Consider the following 21,350-nt stretch of genomic DNA (forward strand, 5'->3'; position numbering starts at 1 on the left):
CAAGTGAATCCCATTCTAATCAAACACATCTACTTTCTTTGACCTGTCAACTTTATATATAACAATCAACACGACGGCACCCAACAGCAGGAAGTGAAGCCACTGAATCAATAATTATTATAACAACACTCAATTCCAGTCTTTGCTAATTAGCACACAGACGACTGAAAACCAGACGGACACTTTGAAGACAGAGTACTGATGTGGTCGCTGTCTTTGGTGCTGAAAGGACAGACGTCCTCGAACATAGAGATGGACATGGTATGCAAAACAGGTCACAAGCAGCGCTCAAATTTAAGGATGTCCCATTGTCAGCAGGGTAGAGACTCATGTGGCGTCTGGGACAATTCTGTGATAGTAGAGAAGAAAATACCTGGTGATTTCAATTTTTATTCAGATATCAGTTGTTAAGCCCGGTACAGGTACATTTCAGTAGAATTCAGGTCAGTTGTAGTCTTGGACCAATGAGTCCTACATAAAGAATGACAAAGTTTGTTGTCCGTGAATGTCACAACGGAACATTTTTTGATCTGATGGCACAGTTTACGTGTTTTGGTTAGGTTTATAGTTAGTTTGGGTTAGAACAGGAATACAGGAAGGGGATCTTTGTAACCATGGTTACAATAATGACCAGTTGTTCATGGTTAGGTGATGAGAAATGTTAGGAAAATGGTAGGAAACAGAAAATGAATTCTAACTTTTCATTGTCCCATCCATCAAGTACAACCTTCTCACTATGTGGGCTCGCACAACTTCCTCCTTTGTCAGCAATAGTACAACTGTTAACATACAGAAACATATTGTTTTCAGAGAATGTGCTGGAATGACATATAGTTTGTTTTGGGAGGACAGTCTCATGGAGTTAGAAACCAAACAATGAACCAGAGGACTTCTCAACATCTGGCTGACATGGGGATACAAAGCGGAGAACATTGTTGAGAGAGAACACATTGCCCTCTCAAAGTTTGTGAAACACAGTGAAACCAGAAGAGTTCCTCAAAGCACCTACATTCATGAGAAGGGATGGTTTAAATCTTTCAAGCCAGATGTAGCAATACACTGCTGGACGTGACATTTTTGAAAGTTGTCATCAGTCAAAACTTTCATGTTTTTCAGACAGATTTCACTGAAGAAACACACACACACACACACACACACACACACACACACGCACTCCTGCAGTAGGTCAGGTTGTGTTCGCCTTCAGGTTGGCCTGAGGGCTGGAATGTTCTCAAAGAACGACGAGACAATTTTCTTCAGGAGACAGGAAGTTACATCAACGCACCCCACGGCACTGGCACACACACACACATACAGACTGACGCACACACTTTAAATCTGAATTTTTCTGATAATCCTCAACAAAAAAAATCACATTTCTTCAGCCTGAAATAAATTAGGCTGAGCAGATTTATGTCTTAGAAAGAAATTCAATTCAATTAAAGTTGTTCGATGTTCCATCCATAGTTTGTCTATTTCACATCTTGTTACTTTATTATTTCATACTGTTGCCGTCAGGTGGAAATCTTGTATTTCTGCAGTACAAACTATGTATTTCATGTTTTTGTGATTCAAGGTTTAGTGTTTAGTGCATGTGGGGAACAGATGTCTGATTTATATACATAGTAAATAAGATATAAATCTGTTTGACCTCAGGATTCTGGAACAAAAAAAACAAAACAAAAGGAACAGAAAACAAGATCATCAGCAGAAAGGAGAAGTGTGAACACGAGGAGACAAAAGACGAAGGAGCGGGAGAAACGTCCACGCAGCACTTTGTGTTTGCTCGGTCACAGAGAACAGTAAAGAGCGAGGGATCACAGAGATAATCACTGAAAGACGGCACGACTCCGCCAAAGGAGGCTGTCAGCAAATCAAACCACACTCCTGTGAGGAGGAGGAGCAGGAGGAGGAGGAGACGGGGCACACTCTGATACCATAAAACACAGTGCATGTGTCTGGAAAACCATTTCTGGTGATTCCTGATCTTTTCCAGCAGCTGTGAAATGTTGAAATAAAGGTGAACTGCCCCTTTAATGTGATTATTGGATAATGTTATTCAGTTCAGCGCACAGTCAAACAGGCTCATAGGATTCCTTTTGCTTTCTGCTGGCCGACAGGAAGGTTATTATCCTGTATTATTCTGTTTGTGTCGGATCTCGTTACCATATTTTATTTTGTATTCATGCCCAGTCAAGCTCTCCATTTTACTAATCAGCCTCTGGAGAATCGCTCTTTTAAAAAACAGAGGTACATCTTGTTCACATTATGCCATTAGTAGCAACATTTACACGAGTTGGATGGCTCTAAATACTACGATACCCATGAGCCTTAGCTGCCGCCGCTATGGAAAGAAAGGCCAATCAGCTGATCTGCAAGTGAACTGCTAATGATTAATCTTTAGCTTCAGCCCTTTGACGAGCAGATGACAGTATTTTAAAGGGAGAGTTCCACCTTTTTTCAAGCAGTTTTTGGCCAGTGTCAAGGTGTGGCCTGGTGTGTCTGCACACATTTTCCCCCGATTCAGTGTCAAAATCGTTGACATTTTCGGGTACAGCTTTAACCGGGGACAGATCATTCAAAACAGGGACTTTTTTACGTCTGGTCAAACTAGTCTGTCGGGCAAACTGTTTTGCTTTTAACATGCTCCTAGTGTGATACAAAGGTGCTTAAAAAAAATGGACCGAAACAGAGACATCACAGAGGTGCCTATGGGTGGATTCTGTTCCCTTTGGACAGAGCCAAGCTAAATGCTTCCCTCTGATTCAGTCCTCATGATAAGCTAAGCTAACTAGCCACTGGCTAGTCTACGTGTGAGTAATTATGTCCACAGGCTTGTACAGCTGTCTCTCAAATAAACTGATCATTTCTAACACTGATTCATCTCTCGTATTCATGTACTGATTGAAGCGCTCCATGTGGCAGAAAAGAGCCAATCACAGCTCTTCTTTAAAGCATGCTGTTTGTCACTTCTCTTCCCAGCTTCAGGTTAAACCTGCTGTGAAAGTACACAGCAGTTACATGCCAGCTCTTTAGAGGTTAATCAGACGGCTTTATTCAGACTCACATGCTGGAACAGAGCAGAAAGTAGGACAGAGGTCAAAGGTCGCACAAACAGTGATGAATATCTACAGATGACACATGGGAATCAGATGGTGCCCTCTGATAATCTCTGACCTTTGACCTCTGAGCTCCTCTGATGGATCCACCTGTTAAAAACTTTATAAAGACATTAAATCTTAATGGAGTCTGCATCATTAAAGCTCAATCCATCTTAAAAGCTCATGCAGATTGAAGAGAAAAGGGGATAAAAAGGAAAAAAAAGATTGAACTGGAAATCATGTCATGTGAAGCAATCTGCCTGGCAAGAGGTCGGGAAAACGCACTGGCCCTTTAACAACCTCTTTATGGAGTGAAAATCATGAAAGATTTATCAGTTTGATCAAAGTGAACGAGCTAAAACTGGAAACACAGAAAACTCGATGATGTTTCTGATGTTTGAAAGATTCTCAGACAAAGATTTCAACACTCAAAAGATTGAAGTAAAGAACGTTTGTATTGTTATTCATGTTTCAGTCTTATTTATATATTACTCTGTTTGTCTGTTGGTTTCATGCATTTTTGTCTTTGTGTTTTTTTAAATATTTGATTTATTCTATTCAAAATGCAAATATTTAATTAATTGATTTCTTCTAACTATTCATCATTTAACTTTCATTGATCTAAAAATTTTTAACTCCATAGGTTATTTATTGATTCATTTTGCTATTAATGTTGTGTTGTTATTTTATTTACAATTTCTTTTTAATTTCAAATATATTTATTAAGTCATATTTACCATGTATTTTTTCTTGATTAAATAATGTAATAATGCTAAAGTGCTAAACGTAATGTATAAAACAATCAGAAAATAACTTTTTATTTATCTGAATCATCAACCTTTCCCGCTCTCGGTTCCTCTCTTCACTCACTGTCTATGTCGCTCAACCACAGCTGTTGCTCTCTCTTCCCCTCAGCAACAAACCAAAGGAAACCTCTTGGTGGTACTACTTTGCAGCAGCCAATGCTGGGAGAGCGTCATAGTTTAATCCACAAGGTCCATTCAGTCATATTTCAGACTGTGAAGGAGTTTTGGTTGCTTTTCTTCAAAAGTTGATTCTGGTTTAAACACAGTTTGAAATGCAAAGTGGGCCTGTGTGTGATTACCTGAATGAAGATTGACACTTCGGCTCCAAGGAGCGCCCCGCTGGGATTGAGTAAAGGAAAACTTCACAAGCCTGAGTCAAAGCCTTGTTTCACCAGGAAGAGAGTGAGTTAACCTGAGCTCTAATCTGAGTGATGGAGTGGACAGTGTATGGACTCGTATAATTGGAGAGAATTGAACATCAGCGGCTGACGGACTCCCTGCAGACTGATGAGAAGCTGCTTCCTCTCAGTCCAGACACATTATTAAAATCACATCTTACACTCCATATATTCATTACATCACATTTCATTTTAAAATGAGACATCCAGCACTGGGAGGAAATGAACAAAAATTACTACCTGACAAAATGATGACTGCAGGAAAAGTAGAACTCGCCATTAAGTAAAACTGCTGGTGCAGTGCTTCACTGTAAGCCTGGAAATCTAAAGCTTTTCTAAGGGCGACAACACAAATAATATTCTCAAATGTCAAATATATTTCATATTTCATATGAGAAATTAGGTTTATGAGTGCGAAATGACTCTAAAACTATGTCTACACTATTGCTGGATGCCAAAACTCTCTGAAACCAGATAAATGAAACTACTTCAGGTCAGTAAGTCTTAAATGTGGGTAGTCTTATTGATAAATTGACTGGAAGCATTTGTGCAACCCAATGGATCAATAAAGCGAGCAGCCATGTGTTTGCAGTACATCACTGTTCGATCAGTCACCTGGGAGCACTCGGAGCTCAGCGTCCGTCCCCGTCCTGGTGCTGCTGGGGTTGTCAGCCAGGCAGCGATACGTGGCTGAGTCTGGGGGCTGGACACGGCTGACCTGCAGAGAGCCAGACGGCAGGGTCGCCAGGCGGGAGTCAGGGTCAAAGATCAGCGGTAGGTCTTCCCTGTTCTTCTGCCAGCGGATGACGGGCATCGGGTCACCAGAGACCTCGCATCGCAGCAGGGCGGTGTCGCCGAGGTACGAGGAGACGGATTCAGTGGGGACAACCACCTTCAGTGGACCTGGAGGGAGACAAGAGCGGGAGGGGTTTGTGAGTTTGGGTTCAGAAGTGTTCTTGTTTCTGTTTGTAGTATTGACGCGTAACAAGTAGTATTGACCAATCGCGTTTAAGCAGGCTTTGGTTGCATGTGGTTAAACAATCCGTTTAGTGAGCAAAAAAAAAAGACTGGACAAACCCAACTGATAGGAACTATCTATTAGCACTATCTAGCATGATCTATTATAATAATTACTATCATTATTGATACCACTGCTTTGACCACAAGAATACTGCTTCCCCTACAGTTGTTGCTAAACAGACTACTTGTAAAGTGAGTGCTGTCAGTAGTGCTGTTTGTACTGCTGTCAGCACTAATGTTTCTGCGTCACAGACTGCAGACACACAGCAGCATTATAATGAAAAAGAAGATGTGAGCAGGCAGTAAAAGGTTTTTTTAGGTTGACAAGGAGAAGAGAAGTGAGGCACAGCGGGTGTAGATGTGCGACAGAGAAAGACTAAGACTCGGAACAGCAGGAGGGCAGATTCAAGTCAGACAGACAGATAGAAGGACAGAGAGACGAGGAGTGCGTGGACTGGCAGCGTCCAGCCTGCTGTGTTCAGAGCCCACGTCGCTTCCTGTCTGATCAGATTCACTTCAACAACAAACAGCCTGTAGCCACGTAAACACACAACCCTGCTGACCACCAGCCTTAAGCTGCTCTCGCACTCAAGCGCCTGGTCGCTGTATTACCATGTAAACCTTGTGCGTGGTTATGTTTTCAGTACTACACGGCTGCTGGGGCCTCAGATTAACTGGAATCTGCAGAAACGCAAAGAATTCAATGAAGAGAACTTTATTTTCTTCAACGTGTTGATGGTGTTCTGAGAGTTTTTGCAAGTTGAAATGCTTAAATGTGCATGAACATCAGCAGAAGACGGAATATTACAAATATTGTGTTATTTCTGCAACCCTGTGACACAGCATTCAAGTCTCTTCTGACAGGATAGGCTGAGATGGGTTCACGTATGCTGATTAATTCTTTTGTAGGGGGTCAGTGGAAGGGAACATAATTATAACTTCACTGTAAACGATTCTTTATCCGTCCCCCTCGTACGTCTGTGCAGTTTCTCTTCTGTGCCTGTCAACAAGACTCTGGGAAGCAGTGATGGGAATTACAGTTCTTTTTAAGCAAGCCAGAATATTTGAAGAGTCTGCTCTTTCGACTCCCAAACAGCTCTTCATTTTACCACTTAGACCTTTTAGAATTCAGTTTTCACTTACGACTTCTGATTTGTATGTGTACACAACAGCTCGCAGACAGGAGCTGGCTCTCATCTTTAAAAAGTCGGCCCTTTGAACCGGCTTGTTTGCAACCAACACATCACTTTTGGGAAGAAACTACTCTGAACTACTATATGAAGCACGTAGATCATGCTTATATTAGATTAGATATCTGCAGTCATGCTCCAACAGCAGCCACACTAAGACATGGAAACAATAGAATTTTGTCTGTAGAACACATATAATTAGCATTAATTTCTCCCAACGCACTGCAAACTAACAGCCATGCTGGAGTGTAATCAACTCCTGCTGTTCTGCTCAGCGTGGTCACCTCTCCAAACATGTGCCGCCACAGCGCTGTTTTCTTTTCTTTTGTGGTTTTTCATTGGCCCGCAGTGTGTTTTCTCACCAGATTCACTTGCGGCTCACACGCAGAACAAACGGCAAAACTAGATCATGAGCTGGCCGTGGAGCTCCGCTTCCAGAGTGCCAGTCTGTCTGAACAGCACAGCGTGAAAACATAGGCGCCCAAAGAAAGAGGGAAGTGCTTCCACTTACTGTGTGTACCTGACTACGAGATGAAAGGTTTGGATATGATTCAAATTTCAGGCCGGCTCGGCAGTGAATTGTGCTTGTGGCAAAGTGGATTACATAGTATAATCTCATACTCATATGTAAGTAAAATAACAGGCTTGGAAAATGAGTTACTAACAGTAACGTCAACCATGTTAGCTGGAATCTCAATGCATAATTCACAGCACACTTTGAATCAAGTACCTCATAAATCTTTTCGAGAAAAGTGAAGTTTACACACGTTTTAACATATTTAAAATATTTTGCAGAGAAAACTCAAACAAGCAATGTTTATTCAAAATTTTTAAGTTTGCTTTTGAACAACTTTCCAAATCCCAAGAGTCTAAAGATTTCTGTCAGCATATGAATCGTTTCATCTGAGGAAGAGGCAGAAAAATAAACGCAGTTTGGTGTCTGCTTTTCCTTGCTGTTTGTGTCTTTGCGTTATTTTGTTTTCATGCTGCTTCGACTCGTTTTCTTCGCTCTCTCTGTGAAACTTTCTCTTCTTTCTGTTCTGGAACATTAGAAAAGTTCAGTTTTTGAATTGTATGCAAGCCGCCGCTGATTTGCACGTTTGTGCGTCTTCTCCGCGGCGAGGACTTGAGCTGCCGTGACATCGCGCAGATCGGAGGTGACGGAAACGCTTGCTTGTCTTATGTAAGTTCTGCTGCTGTCTGTTCTTATGTAGATCACACTGCTGCCTGTAGCTGCACACACACGCATACACACACACAAATATAAAACACACTCTTGTTTTTGTCACTTGTGAGGACACCATATTGATTTAGTTTGAATTCCCGGAGGCTCAGTCTGATGCTTCATCATAACTGCTGTGTGTCTAAACAAATAAATCTTAAAACAAATATTTTAAGCTCATTATAAACCCAAAGTCTTAACACTAACATAACTGGTCTAAAATGTGGGCACTTGCTAGGTCCTCACAAGTTGTGAGTCCTCATAAGTCTGTGTGTAAACAGACAGCTCCCAGAAAAGGAAAACATGTTGATTGCCCCCTGGTGGCTGGCTGCAGTATTGAGTTATTTGATGCATGATTGGCAGCTGATCGGCTCACATTTGAGTCTGCCAGTTGGGTTTTTGGAAGGGGCTCCAATCACACCTGTGCAGAGTCCAAATGATGTCACCAATGCAAGATGATTGGTGAAATTATGGCTTGAATTTCGGACGTGTCGTCCATCATTGATCCACCAATGATTGATAAACAAAATGTCATTCAGTACTAATGCTAGGACCATTTTGTGTAGCACCAACTTCCCAGACGTTTCTTTCAGAAATAAGCAAAACTGATCTGGGAGCAGGTGAAGGTATCTCACCGAATTGGCTGATGTTTCTACAACCTGAAGTCCGATGATTAGACTTAACAAATATGGAAGATAAATGTTGTTTACAGAGTACAAACAAACAGATTTGTATTTTTTTTTATTATTTTATGAATCTGAGCAGCATCATTTTTATCTTTCATTGGACTTGATCTGAGAGCATGTTGCATAAAAGAGAGTGAACTGCCTCATGAATCCAAAGTGTGGATCAGAGAGTTTTACAGTGATCTTCAGTCCGACGGAGATTCTGATCACACAGAATGGGAAAAGAAAAAAAAAAACAAGATGAAGGGAAGCGCACAGCAGGAAGGACTGAGACAAGAAGGGAAATCATCAGGATGGAAGGAGAGTCAGAAAGCAAAATGCTTTGACTTGAACGTCCTGGCTCAGGATTTAAACCAGTGAACATGCAAATGTCCAACAAAAAAAAAAAAATGCCACGTCTTTGACAGCCACCATCACAATTTCCATGGCGACGGTGTCTGTCATGTCTCTTGCTGTTTTCAACCTTATTAGACAAATGAACCAAAATAACTCAGACGGATAATAACATGCAAATCACAGCAAACAGGCGAGGGCAGCGGAGGGATTTGGGGACGCTCCTGCTCGGATTCTTCGCCTTGGGAACGATTATTATCTGCTTCTGTGGGTCGAACCTCGCTCCTCCTCACTGCTGTTAATTAGGGGTGGTCCAAATCCTCAGAGAAACGACGGCTAATTGGTGATGGACAGATGAAGGTCGTTCTGTCTATCCCTCCACCGCTCTGAAATCACAGTTTGTGTCTGGAGTGGCTGGGAAATAATGCTATGAGGTCAGTGCACCTTGACTTGAGAAGAGCAGCTTCTTTTAGTGAACGTATAGAGGAAGATTAAAGGTTAACAGACTTACATTAACCCTGCACTCAAACCCACTGATATCATATGTACTCCTTCTTCAGATCTTATCCCTCCAAAAACCAGTAACGTCAGTTAACAATCCAGGCGGAGACATAGGTTACTAAAAGGTAAAATGTTGTTTGTTAGTGCAACAGATGAAATGGTTCTTTCACCGCTGGAAAATGGAAGAAGTGGACTGTCTATGCAGGAGAAACATACAAACATGTTACATTCCTTTTGGCTCAGAAGGTAGAAAACCTACAACAAATTGTATATAGTGATATAAATGACTAAATATTTTGTTATTAACTAATGTGCTGGGGCCATAGTCTTGAATATTTTGTCAAAGTTGAGGAGGGTTTTCAGCTCGCAGAATAAACAGAACAAACAGTGAAAGTAGATTGCGAGCTGGCCGTGGAGCTCCGCTTCAAGACTGACCACTCTGTCTGAACAGCAGAGCACAGTGCTTCCACTTTCTGTGCGTACCTGACTACAAGATGAAAGGTTTAGGTATAATTCAAATTATGTAGATTACACAGTGTAATCATACTTAGAGGGCAACATCATTCAGCTTCAGTTGACCATTAAGACACAAGGACACACATGCAAGCTGAAAAGATCATTAAAAAAATAATAGAAATATTATTTTTTTCTCATTCTGTTAAAACATGTAATCTAATCTGAATACTTGTAGATCACTTCAAAATCAAACAGTGAATATACTGCACTGGACAAAAACATTTCAGAATTTGAATATATTAACTATATTCCATTTTTCAAATGTAACCTGGGGTGATTAATGTTACTTTCTATTTAGAGGGACAAAAGTATCTAATCAAACGTGAATTAAAAAATCAACATTGCTTTCAGTTGTTTTGGGTTGAATGAATCTATTTTCTTTATTTTCCTCTCCTTTATTCTCTCAGTCTTTGCGTTTCTTTGTACTCTGTATTATTTCTCTCATCCTTCAGCTGTACTCTCGTTCTGTTCCTCTTTATTTTCTCTTTCTTTATCCTCTCTTTGCTCACCTCCTGTGTTTCTTCTCTCCTCAGTCATTCTGTCTCTCACTCTCTCTATCTGAGTGTTCAGTGTTTCTAATTAATTCCCAGTTTACAATCATCTCTGAACACACACACACACACACACACACACACACACACACACACAGCCAGATTACTAATTGAATTTTTAAGCCTCTGCTGTTCATTAGCATCTCGCCTTGTAATGTGTTGTACGTGTGTGTATGTGAATTTCATGGAGGCAGAACTAATTCATATTTTAATGTAATACTGGGATCTGGGTGAATTATTTTTAATTGTGCATGTGTGTGTGTGTGTTTAACACACATGATTCCAGTTGACCTGGTGGAGACTAGCTCGCTCAGTGATGAAGAACCTGAGCTGTGCATGCTCCACAGGGTTTTACTGTAATAAAATAAGAGCTCCTGGAACATTACACGTGCTGTCGATTAGACTGTGATGTCAAGCAATAGGAACATTTTAGTAATGTTGGACAAACATTACAGAAGGAGGTGGTGCAAGAAACCAATTTCTGCATCATAGCTTGATGACCAACACTTCCAAGAATTGACATGTGACTTTGATGGTAGTAATATTGTAGAAACATTAATCTCATTGAGCGGCACTGATAATTTATTGTCTACCGGAAAACGGTGGAACGCTCCCTCCGGGTTGGAAGTGGGTTACTGACCCAAGCAAGGGAGTTCAAGTATCTCGAGTATCTCGAGGTTTTGCTCACAAGTGACAGGAAAATGGAGCATGAAATGGATCAGTGGTTTGGTGCAACATCTGCAGTACTGCACACGTTGAACCGGACCGTTGTGGGGAAGAGAGAGTCAAGCCAGAAGGCGAAGCTCTTGATTTTCCAGTCCGTCTATGTTCAAACCCTCACCTATGATCATGAGCTTTGGGTAGTGATGAAAGAATGAGATCGCAGATACAAGTGGCCGAACCAATGGAGCTTCCTCCATTGGTCGGTCAGAAGCTCGGACATCCGGGGGGAGCTCGGGGTAGAGCTGCTGCTCCTTTGCGTCGAAAGGAGTCAGCTGAGGTGTTTCGAACATCTGATTACGATGCATGATCCGGGCACGTTCAACTGGAAGGTGACCCAGGGCAAACCCAGAACCTGCTGGAGGGACTATGTAGTCCATCTAGCCTAGGAATGCCTCGGGATCCCCCAAGGGGAGCTGGAATGTGTTGCTGGGGAGAAAGACATCTGGAGCGCCCTGATAAACCTGCTGCCATCGTGACCCAACCCCGGATAAATGGAAGAAAACCGATGGATGGATGGAGGTTACCATCTTGTTACAAAACATTATTATTGAGTAGGTTTGTGTTCCTGTTATTACTCTGTTTTTACCCTGTTGCTTCAGTCTAACATGAGCCAGATATACTATATATTAATATGAAAATATTACCTGGTTACTAACTACATGGTGGTACTTACAGAGATGTAATGTGAACCTTTTTTCTTTTATTTTGTCTTGTGGACATATTCATCTAGGCCGTGTGGGAGTTTTGTTTTGGACTTGTTTTGGTGTTTGTGGGTGTTTTTCTTTAGACTGCTCTCAATCTTCTGGGCTTTTTGGCTCTAACTCATCTGGATCTCATGGGTGTTTTGACTCGGACTCATCTTTTTCTTGTGGGTGTTAAGGTTTCAGAGGACTCCAATACTTTACTTGTTTGTTTTTGCCTAGCATCGCTCGCTGCTCTAATTACAGTGAGTTTCAACAGCCAAAATCTTTTTTCTTTTTTCAGTGGTTTGTCCATGTAACCACCAGCCGTTTTCTTGTGTGAAAACAACTCAAACATTGTTAGTGTCCCAATAAAGTCAATATTGATTTGCCATTTTAGCCTAACCACTTACTAAAGTAATAAACTACTGCTAAACTGCTAACTGAATCTAACATTAGCAGGCAACAGAACCAGGCTCAGGAGCAGGACTGGACCAACAGGGAATAATGTCAGACTACCAAGGTGATTTACAGACTTTTCTAATGGAAAGATTGCTAACCACAATTAGTTTGGTCCGCTGTGTAGCATAGTTATAGTAAAACATAGTTTTTACAATCAAATGTGTGGAAATGTGTCAGAATCAAGCTCGAAACTAAAAGCTGGGATTCAGACTTGTATTTCAATAAGTTGTTGAGTTCTGGCAGTGAAAAAGAGTGAGAGTGGTAAACCCTGAAACACACACACACACACACACACACACACTCACCTCCCTGTGAGCTGCAGCTGGTCTCCTGTCTCTAACTGAGTGGGAGGATGAGAGTCACTCCAGAGACCAAAACACTCAAACACAAAGATGTGCAGCGTCCTGCAGAGACAACCAGCTGATACACCCATGTGTGTTACTCAGAACCATGTTATGAGTGGCTCAGAGGTAATCAGCATGCTGTTTAAGTGATCATTTTTTCTTTCACTTGAGTGAGTCTGAATGAAAAGCTCTCTGACCTTGCGTTTAAAGTTTAATCCTGCAGCTCAACTGTCTGAATAAAGGAAACATTATTCAGAAGCGTTCATGATGTTTGATATTTTAGAATAATTCAGATTATACAAATACAATCTGACTAACACCATGTTTCCCCTCTGTTTGATCAATAAAGGATTATCTGAATGGATTAATGATTTACTTGTTAAAGACTCTACAGATGGAACTATTTTAATCTGGTATTCATGTTCATCTTGTAGTATTCAATAAACTAAACAGTAGTGGGTGTCATTTTCTTCACTGGGAGGATTTTCTGTTTCGTCTCATTGCTTGGACTAAATAAACTATTTAAAGAATCACTTTGTGGCAATCGCACATGAAAATTAAAAAAAAAATCCTGGAAATAATCATGAGCTGTGTCTACAGGGAGGACAGAAACATCATACTTTGATATGTCAAACCAAATCAAACACATCTCCAGGACTCGTTGATTATGTTTGAGTAAATGAAATTCCATTTCAGATAATGAAATTAAAAACAAACATACCCTGTGTGACCTGACTCTAATGCACACCACACTGGAAGAAGGAGCTCATCACCAGAAAGGTTCAAAACTTCATTCAGCTGATGGCCGCTCCGCAGATCTGCTGAAGACTTTTTTTAATCTCTTGATAGATACGTGGAGCTAAAGTGCGAGTACTGAGGCACCTTCAGCAGTTTGTCAGGTCGACTGTGTAACAGATTAAGCTGCTGTACGTCGCACCACGCAACAGTTCATGTGTTCATGCTGCTTCATAGAATGAGAAAAAGCTCTCCTGAGATGTCTGTTAAGAGGTGACAGTATTGCAGGTGACAAAGACCAAACTATCATGCACTAAATGATGTTAGTACAAACTTAATTGCTCACAATCTCTGACGAATTAAAGACATACATGATCTATTTTCTTTCTTCTTTTTTTTTTTTACATTTGAAATTGCTCGTCCCCTGTGAGGACCTTCATGTCACACAGCGTGCACACAATGCATACCGCTGGTGATGGTGATGCACTTAAGCCTCTGTGGCTATCTGTCTATTACTGTCTTCCATAAACAGTATTGATCTTAAGGTACACTCCACTTACTAAATTACATTACAGGTGAATTACTTTGTTCCTATTAAATAAATATGAACAGACAAATAAATGGACGAAGCTGAGCAATATTAAGTCTTTGTGTGTGTGAGAGTTGCCACCGTAACTGCCAAGGAGAGGTCAAGGTGACATGGAAACATTAAACTGAGTGAGGGAATCTCCTCTCTCCTCATTTTCTTGCCTCCTCTTGTCTTGATTTCTCCTCTTTGGCGATCATGTTGGGGGGGGCATTGAGTGGACAGTGATAGAGAAACTGAGGTTCCCCAGGTTTTGATGCTACAGCAGGAGCTCCAGATACTTTTAAGGATACAAGTTCTGGTGATCATGACTGTGATGTCAAGCAGATTTGATGTTACAAAGATGACAAACACAATAATAACCACCATTTTACTGCTGTCTATATAATCCAGTACAACTGAAACTAAAAAAGGAACAATAAAGAACATATGTGGGAGGAGGCCATTCAGAAGTGGTGTGAGTGCTTAGAAACCAGTTTTGGCATTATCATATGGTGATTACCAGTCGTCGTTTCCAAGAGTGATAGTATTATCCTGACAGTAGCCTATAAGGTTTTGAAAAAAACCATCTAGTTACTACCCTGTCAGTGTTACCATATTACCATTTTTGAATACAAATATTGCACTGATATGACCATTTTGTTCTCAAAATGTATTATTATGAAGTAGTTTTCCCCATTATAGCTCTTTGTTTTTGATTCTGTTTTACTGTTTACTACCAGAACAGGAGAGGATCTAATCTTGAACCCTGTGGAACTCCGCAGGCAAAATCTGGATATATCAGTTATAATTTTAAGAGCATGTCTGGATTTAAATGGCTCAATTAATAAGTACGCCTTTGACACTGACCAAATCATGCAGACAGTTCCCTGTGCTTGATGTACTTTCATCAAAACATATTGTGTATTAGCATTGATTACAACAGAGCAATCTCTTACCGGCTACAGTGACCTTGGCAGTCCGGCTAACGATGCTCCCCAGTCCGTCCAGTGTAGCGAGGCACTGATATTCACCCTCATCGGGCCGGTGGTGCCGCAAATGCACAACGTTCTGCACCAGCAGTGAGCCGTTAGCCAGCTGCTGCCGCCGTTCGTCCACCACCGTGCTCAGCAGGACACCGTCCTTTCGCCATGTGATGGTTGGAGGTCCCAACGCCGCGTCGGACTGGGCCTGGCAGTCGAGCTGCAGCACACCCCCTCGCACTGTCACTGTGTCCTGAGGCTCCTGAGTGAAAGTGAAGTCCACAAAACTGCCGAGACTAGATGAGGAGGAGGAGGAAGATGAGGTGGCATCCGAGGCTAGAGGAGGAGAAGAGATGAGGAGGAGTTAGATAGAAGCACAGAAACATGAGATCAACAACGGGACAGTTATTTATTCATGAAAATGCTCTCCGTCACGGAAACCAACAACAGAGCTGCAAACCACACAGATGAGGTTCATAACAGGGATGCTAACAGAGGTCCAGTGGTACGATGTGCCACATTCAAATGAATCCAAACTAAATAAATACATCAGTAAGTCTGGAGACAAAGAAACACGTCACACACAAGATCATCACAACTGCCAAAGACCCTCGAGGGCCTCGCTATATTCTAGGGTTCTTTTACCAACATGAGCTGGAAGATTTCACAACACTGAGACGATCAAACAGTTTTTACAATGATTCAAATTTGCAGTCATTATTGCCTTGCTCGAGGCGTTGAACCACGGGTGGAATCAAACCTACAACCCATAATGGCTTTCTCTGCACGCTTTCGGAATCAAAGCCTTCTTTTCAGCAGCAGGTGAAGGATTACAAGTTGTTTTTTTCACGCTTTTATCTATTTATTCATGTTTTGCTTGATGTATTTATTCATATTTGTCATTAGTTTTGTCAGTTTAACCTCCAACCCGTAGCACGCCGCTCTGCAGGATAACTCATCATCTCTATCAAAGCCTCTTGTATTTTTTGTTTTTATGTTTTTCATATTTTGTTTAATCTTTGGTGATAGGCTCTGACAGCGGCGAGCGGCGGAGGGGGCGTCTCTCTCTTTCTCTCTCTCTCTCGTCTTTGAAGTCGACGCCGCTAAAAAAGTCTTTCATCCTGATCAGACAGGCAGTTTGTTCGGTCACAGCAGCCGTTCAGTGCCTGTGTGTTTCCTGGGAAGTCTGAACAGAGACTCAGAGCAACTCCAAGTCACGTCATTACGCCGCAAAGTCGACTTTGAAGCGCAGCAGATGTTCTTTTCTTTTTCTTTTTTTTTTCTTGATTTCACTGATACGCGCTCACAGATTCTCCTGCAGGAAAACTCTGATCACACAAACATCAGGTATAAAAGACTCAATGCTCTCTGGCTCTGGCTCTATCCCCAACTAGGATGAAAAACCAATGGAGATCAGTCAACATAAAAGTCATTCATCACTAATGACCAGCAGAGTTTTGGTTCAAAAAAAGGACAGAACATAGAACCAAGGTTCAATTAGAATTAGACATGGTTCTAGGCAGTTTGGAAATAGTATTTACATACAGGACTTGTATTTATATAGCACCTTCCTGATCTAGCGATCACTCCTTCACACGTTCGCACGCGCTGATGGCAGCTGCTGCCATGCGAGCTGCCAGCTGATCATCAGGAGTGATACAGCACTTCCAATCCAAACGCATGCACACACACATTCACACAGCGATGTCAAGCAACCCTGCAATTTACTAGATGACCCGATCTACCACCTGAGCCACTTGTAGGTGTTGGGTTATACTCTACAAGTGTTTTCCTGTTCCCCATTCACCAATCAACTGCTCGCTCGTAGAAACCTTGCCTGAATTCTGCTCTGCTTATGCCTCAGGAATACCTCACCACCACGTCCAGCTCAGTCACATCTGCACCTCTGAAGTCTGCCACCACCAGCACCTGCACCACCCCGGACACCCTCTCCTCTGGATCACCTACTCACCTGCATGTTCAGTAAACTGCGTCTTCAGTCTCTTGGTTTGTGTTTGCATCTGAAGTCATTCAGCATAACAAACAAGTTATGTTTAACAGTCTATTGTTCCTTCCAGCAAACTTCAGAGGAAATTCTAGTCCAACTGTGACCCTCTTGACATATGGATGATGAAATATGATATATCTGGACAAGTGATAAAGTCTTCATGTTCACTGTCAGACGACAAATCTTTATACCCTGAAGTGATGTGAGCAGATTCCCTCTTTCATGGTTTCACTTTGTGGAGAACAGATGGCGTTAAATATGATCAATATTCAACATGTTTAACCTCGTGCTGCTGCAGGTCCTGACTTTTACATAAAGCCACCGGGGGTGCTCATTCAGACATGACACTGCCCCGGGGGCTAAGGGGGGCATAAATGTGCCTCTCACACACTCATCTGGCCGGTAAGGACCCCCCCTTTTCATTTGTGGCATTTTGAAATGCATTGAAGGTGAAAGCAGAGCATGTATTTAAATTACAGAGCCATAAAACAAAGAAGCAATTAGCATTTTATGTCCCAACATGAAGGTCGAAATAATGTCGCCACATTAGCAGGATGTCAATTCTGCTGGAGAATTTCTGAATCTTTCATCTTATCTTTTTTATTTTTGGAGTAAAAGTCTATAAATCAGCATGTCAGCCATTTCATATTTTGTTTCTAAATTACCCATGATGCCAGAGAAAATACGTGACCTTAGAGCAGTTAAACAGAACCTGTGAAATTTCGTTTCCTTCCCTGTCCTTCCTTCCTTCCTTCCTTCCTGTCCCCTCTGTCCTCTTCACATCCCTCCTCCTCTTCCTCCTCATTTCTTCTTTCTCTCTCTTTCCTTTCCTTCACAGTTTCCTTATTATTGATTCCCCTTCAGCACACCCCCCCTCTCCTTTCTCTATCAGTAAATCATGATCTTGACAGCTCTATCTGTACTCACTCCCACCACACACACACACACACACACACACACACACACACACACACACACACAGTCAGTCAGTTCATCAATGTGTCCTTGTCCTCCTTGTCCTGCACTTTGATGTTATCACTCCCTGTCTGCTCTCACACCTCTTCGTCATTTTTTCTTCTTCATATTTGGTCTGTCACATGAAGCTGCTCTTCACGTCCATATTTCTATAAAAGCTTTTTTTTGTTATATCATGCATCATTTCCCATGAACATCTGGGAGTTTTCCTGGAGAGAATGAATTTTAGGACTGATTCAATTAGTGCATTTCTAAATAATTCAATCAGCGCGGATGGTCTTTTGTCAGTGCACAGCAGGTGAGCGGAACATGTGTCCACAGCTGAGCATACACTTCAACATTTCCAATAATAAATGAATAATAAATTTACGTTAACTTGAGCTTGAATTGAGCGGAAAATCCTCTTTTCTCTATTATTTGAGCCAAATTTGAAATTTCCAGGAAAAACTTCAAGACAATCATTAGAGAATTAAAGAACCGTAAAATAAAGCACTGTGAAAATTTCAACAATAAATTCAGAGCACGTGCAGGAAAGGTTTAAAAGACGTTCTCGTTTGGTTAGGAAGCAGAGCATCCTTAAATTCTGACTAAAGTCCAGACAGAGTCAAACAAAGTCGTTGTGAAGGAGCTAAAACGATTAGTCAGCTGATTGATTAGTTCATTAACAGCAACAGTTTCTCTCAATTGTCTCGAAGAAATCATTTTGTGTTTGGATTTGCTCGTCCTGTCAGTCTTGTGAATCTCTCTCAGCTTTGGACTGTTAGTCAGACAAAACAAGGCAATTAAAGAGAATTGAATTCAACTGAGCATTCAGACTATAATGAGCAGTTTTCACCATTTCTGACCTTTTGAAGACTTAACGATTAATTTAGACAAATACTGATGAGTAATCAATCATGAAAATAATCTTTAACAACTCGCTGACACTGGAGAACAACAGTTAGCGCTAGGTAGTGCAAGCATACCCTTGGAGGAAAGACCGAGTGATTCCTACCAAATTGAGGAGAAGAAGACAAGGATGCAGAGCTGGATCTAAGCACCAGGAGCAGAAAAGGCCATACAGACTGTACCGTCTGTTACCATGGGGAATGTAACATCTCTCCCCAATAAGATTGAGGAGCTAACTGCTAGGGAGGGAGTATGGAGAGCATCATGGCTGGGTGGGCTGGCTGGTGACTTTGGATAGCTTTTAACTTAACTTAAATATGTCCTGTGGACATGGAGGAGGTGGGAGAGAGGAGGATGCAGAGCTGGCATCCTCCATGAGGGGCTCCTTTCCTCTCACCTCCTGCATGAGACTGTGGAGGCCTTATAAGCAGCACCTTCAGCAACAGACTGCTACTCCCACCATGTAGGAAGGAGATCTAGCACAGGTCCTTTGTTCCAGCAGCTGTCGGACTCTTCGGCACCAGCATGACTTCATGACTTTGACTTGCCTAAAGTCTATCTTATCTTATTCTAAATCCTAAAACAAAGAAAGTGATCATTACAGTTATTAATGATCGTTCCAGGACTGCATATCCAAACCTGACATGCATAAATATGTTTTAAAGGACTAGATTCAAAAGGTAGTTCTGGTGCACGGCACTCTGGATAAATAAAATAGAGCTAATGCTGTTACGAGTCTCAACGAACCATAAAAAGAGCAAGACTTTCTAAGAATCAGTGTAAAACCAACAGAACCCGACCAGACCTCATTAGATTGCATATAAACACAGTGTGAGTCTGGTCCAGGGTCAGTTCTCTGTCACTAGTACAGCAGACAGCAAGCACCTGAAGCGAGTCGAGCCCACACACACACACACACACACACACACACACACACACACACACACACACACACACACAGGTAAACGGCTGAAACTCTGAGAGCCAGGTTTATAAAAGAAGCAGAGAGGCAGACGGATATAGAGCCATCCAGGAGTTTAACTGATAAGATGAGAGTCAGTGACAGCGAGGTGGACAACAGCCAAGACCGTCTGAACACACACACACACACACACACACACACGCACACACACACACACACACTCACACACAGTCTCTCAGTGGCTGACACCATGGGTTAGTGTCTGAAAAGCAGACTGCATTAAGACTCTGGGCAGCGTCCAAGAAACTGTGTGTGTTTAAACTGTGCCGGCTGCTGGCTGCCAGCAGAGAATCATCCTGACTGAAAGAAGGAAACAGGAAGGAAGAGAAGAAACTATGATGGGAAAAAAGAGGAGGAAAAGTAATGTGAATGATGTCCAAAACCACCAATCTGTCAGACAGACACCATGAAAACTACCAGACAGAAACATGTCAGGAAAAAATAAGAAGAAGAAGAAGAAATATTCAGACAACGACTGAACATCAATTCAAGTCATAAATCCTCGAATCATAAATCTGATTTAGTTTAGGCTTTTCAAAGCTGATAGCAGGAAATATTCAGTATGCATCAGGAAGGGGAAGCACCACTACCTGAGGAAATGTTTACCGTTCAAAACAAGAAGAGGAGGAAGAAGGTGGAAAAGAGGGTATGAAGAGAGAAATATGGAGAAGAAAATAGTATTTTTATGATTGCTGGGCTGGAGGTTTCTGCTCAATAAGCTTAAAAAAGTCAGAGCATTTGGAGGAATGAATAGTAAGAAGAAGAAGAAGAAAAGGAAGCTAACAGGAAACTGTGAAAGATTGAAAAGTGTGAAAGTATAATAGACGTTAACGATCATCAGTCGAAGAATAGAATCTTTTTAAAAGTCAGAGGGTCACAGAGAGGAGAACTCTAAAATTATATCCCAAAATTACCCGACTGCAAACTGAACTTCCCACATCACAGACGATAATGGAGGCATTAAAACACCAGACCTTCAACTAATACACAGAATTCAGAATTCTGGAGTGTGTCACATTTAGAAGGATCTATTGGCAAAGATGGAATAAAAAAATATATGAATTATTTATTTATAATAGTATAAATTAGGACTTAGGAGGCAAGTTCAGCTGACAGGCATAAAAAAATGTATCTCAGAATTTATCTCATGACACTCATCATGTTATTTACACACTCAAAAAAATGAAATGTTGAATTTAATTCAAAATAATAATTCAAAAATGTAAAAATATTATCTCATTCAATCCCTAACATAACATTTTTGAGCTTAAATAACTTAATTCAAAATAAATTTAATTAAAGAACATTTTTCAGACCCAACAATGCCCACTATGAGCAAGCACCTGAGGAAAAACTTTAAGAGGCAGAAACCTCGAGTACGACTACCGTACGATCTACCACGACTGGTTTAGTTTAGAGAGGAAGAGGGTGTGAAGGAGGAGTGGTGTGGTGGAGACAGATAGAGAGTTTATAGCATGGTACGTTTGTTTGGGTGGATTAAGACCATGGGCACTGTTGGCACTGTTTGAAGTCAATGAGCAGAACTTGCTCAATGGAAACGTTTGAAAGAATTTTAGTTTTCGACATGATGAAGAACATCGTCAATAATTCACTGCAACAGCCCAAACACACACATTTCTGAGTTTATTTTATCCAGAACAGAAACTCAATTTGTTTTTCA

The 21,350-nt window shown here is 41.4% G+C and overlaps 1 protein-coding gene across 1 annotated transcript in view; it reads right to left on the bottom strand.

Moving 5' to 3' along the window:
* Nucleotides 1–21,350, bottom strand: part of dcc (DCC netrin 1 receptor) — a 239,903-nt gene that overhangs the window by 157,571 nt on the left and 60,982 nt on the right. Inside the window, exons 2-3 of the mRNA XM_019258599.2 lie at nt 14,793–15,152; nt 4,921–5,208 (exon numbers count right to left, since the gene is read on the bottom strand). Coding sequence (XP_019114144.2) covers nt 4,921–5,208; nt 14,793–15,152 — 648 coding nt within the window. The remainder of the gene's footprint in view (nt 1–4,920; nt 5,209–14,792; nt 15,153–21,350) is intronic.

This window comes from Larimichthys crocea, chromosome IV (assembly GCF_000972845.2).
Source record: "Larimichthys crocea isolate SSNF chromosome IV, L_crocea_2.0, whole genome shotgun sequence".
NCBI lineage: Eukaryota > Metazoa > Chordata > Actinopteri > Sciaenidae > Larimichthys > Larimichthys crocea.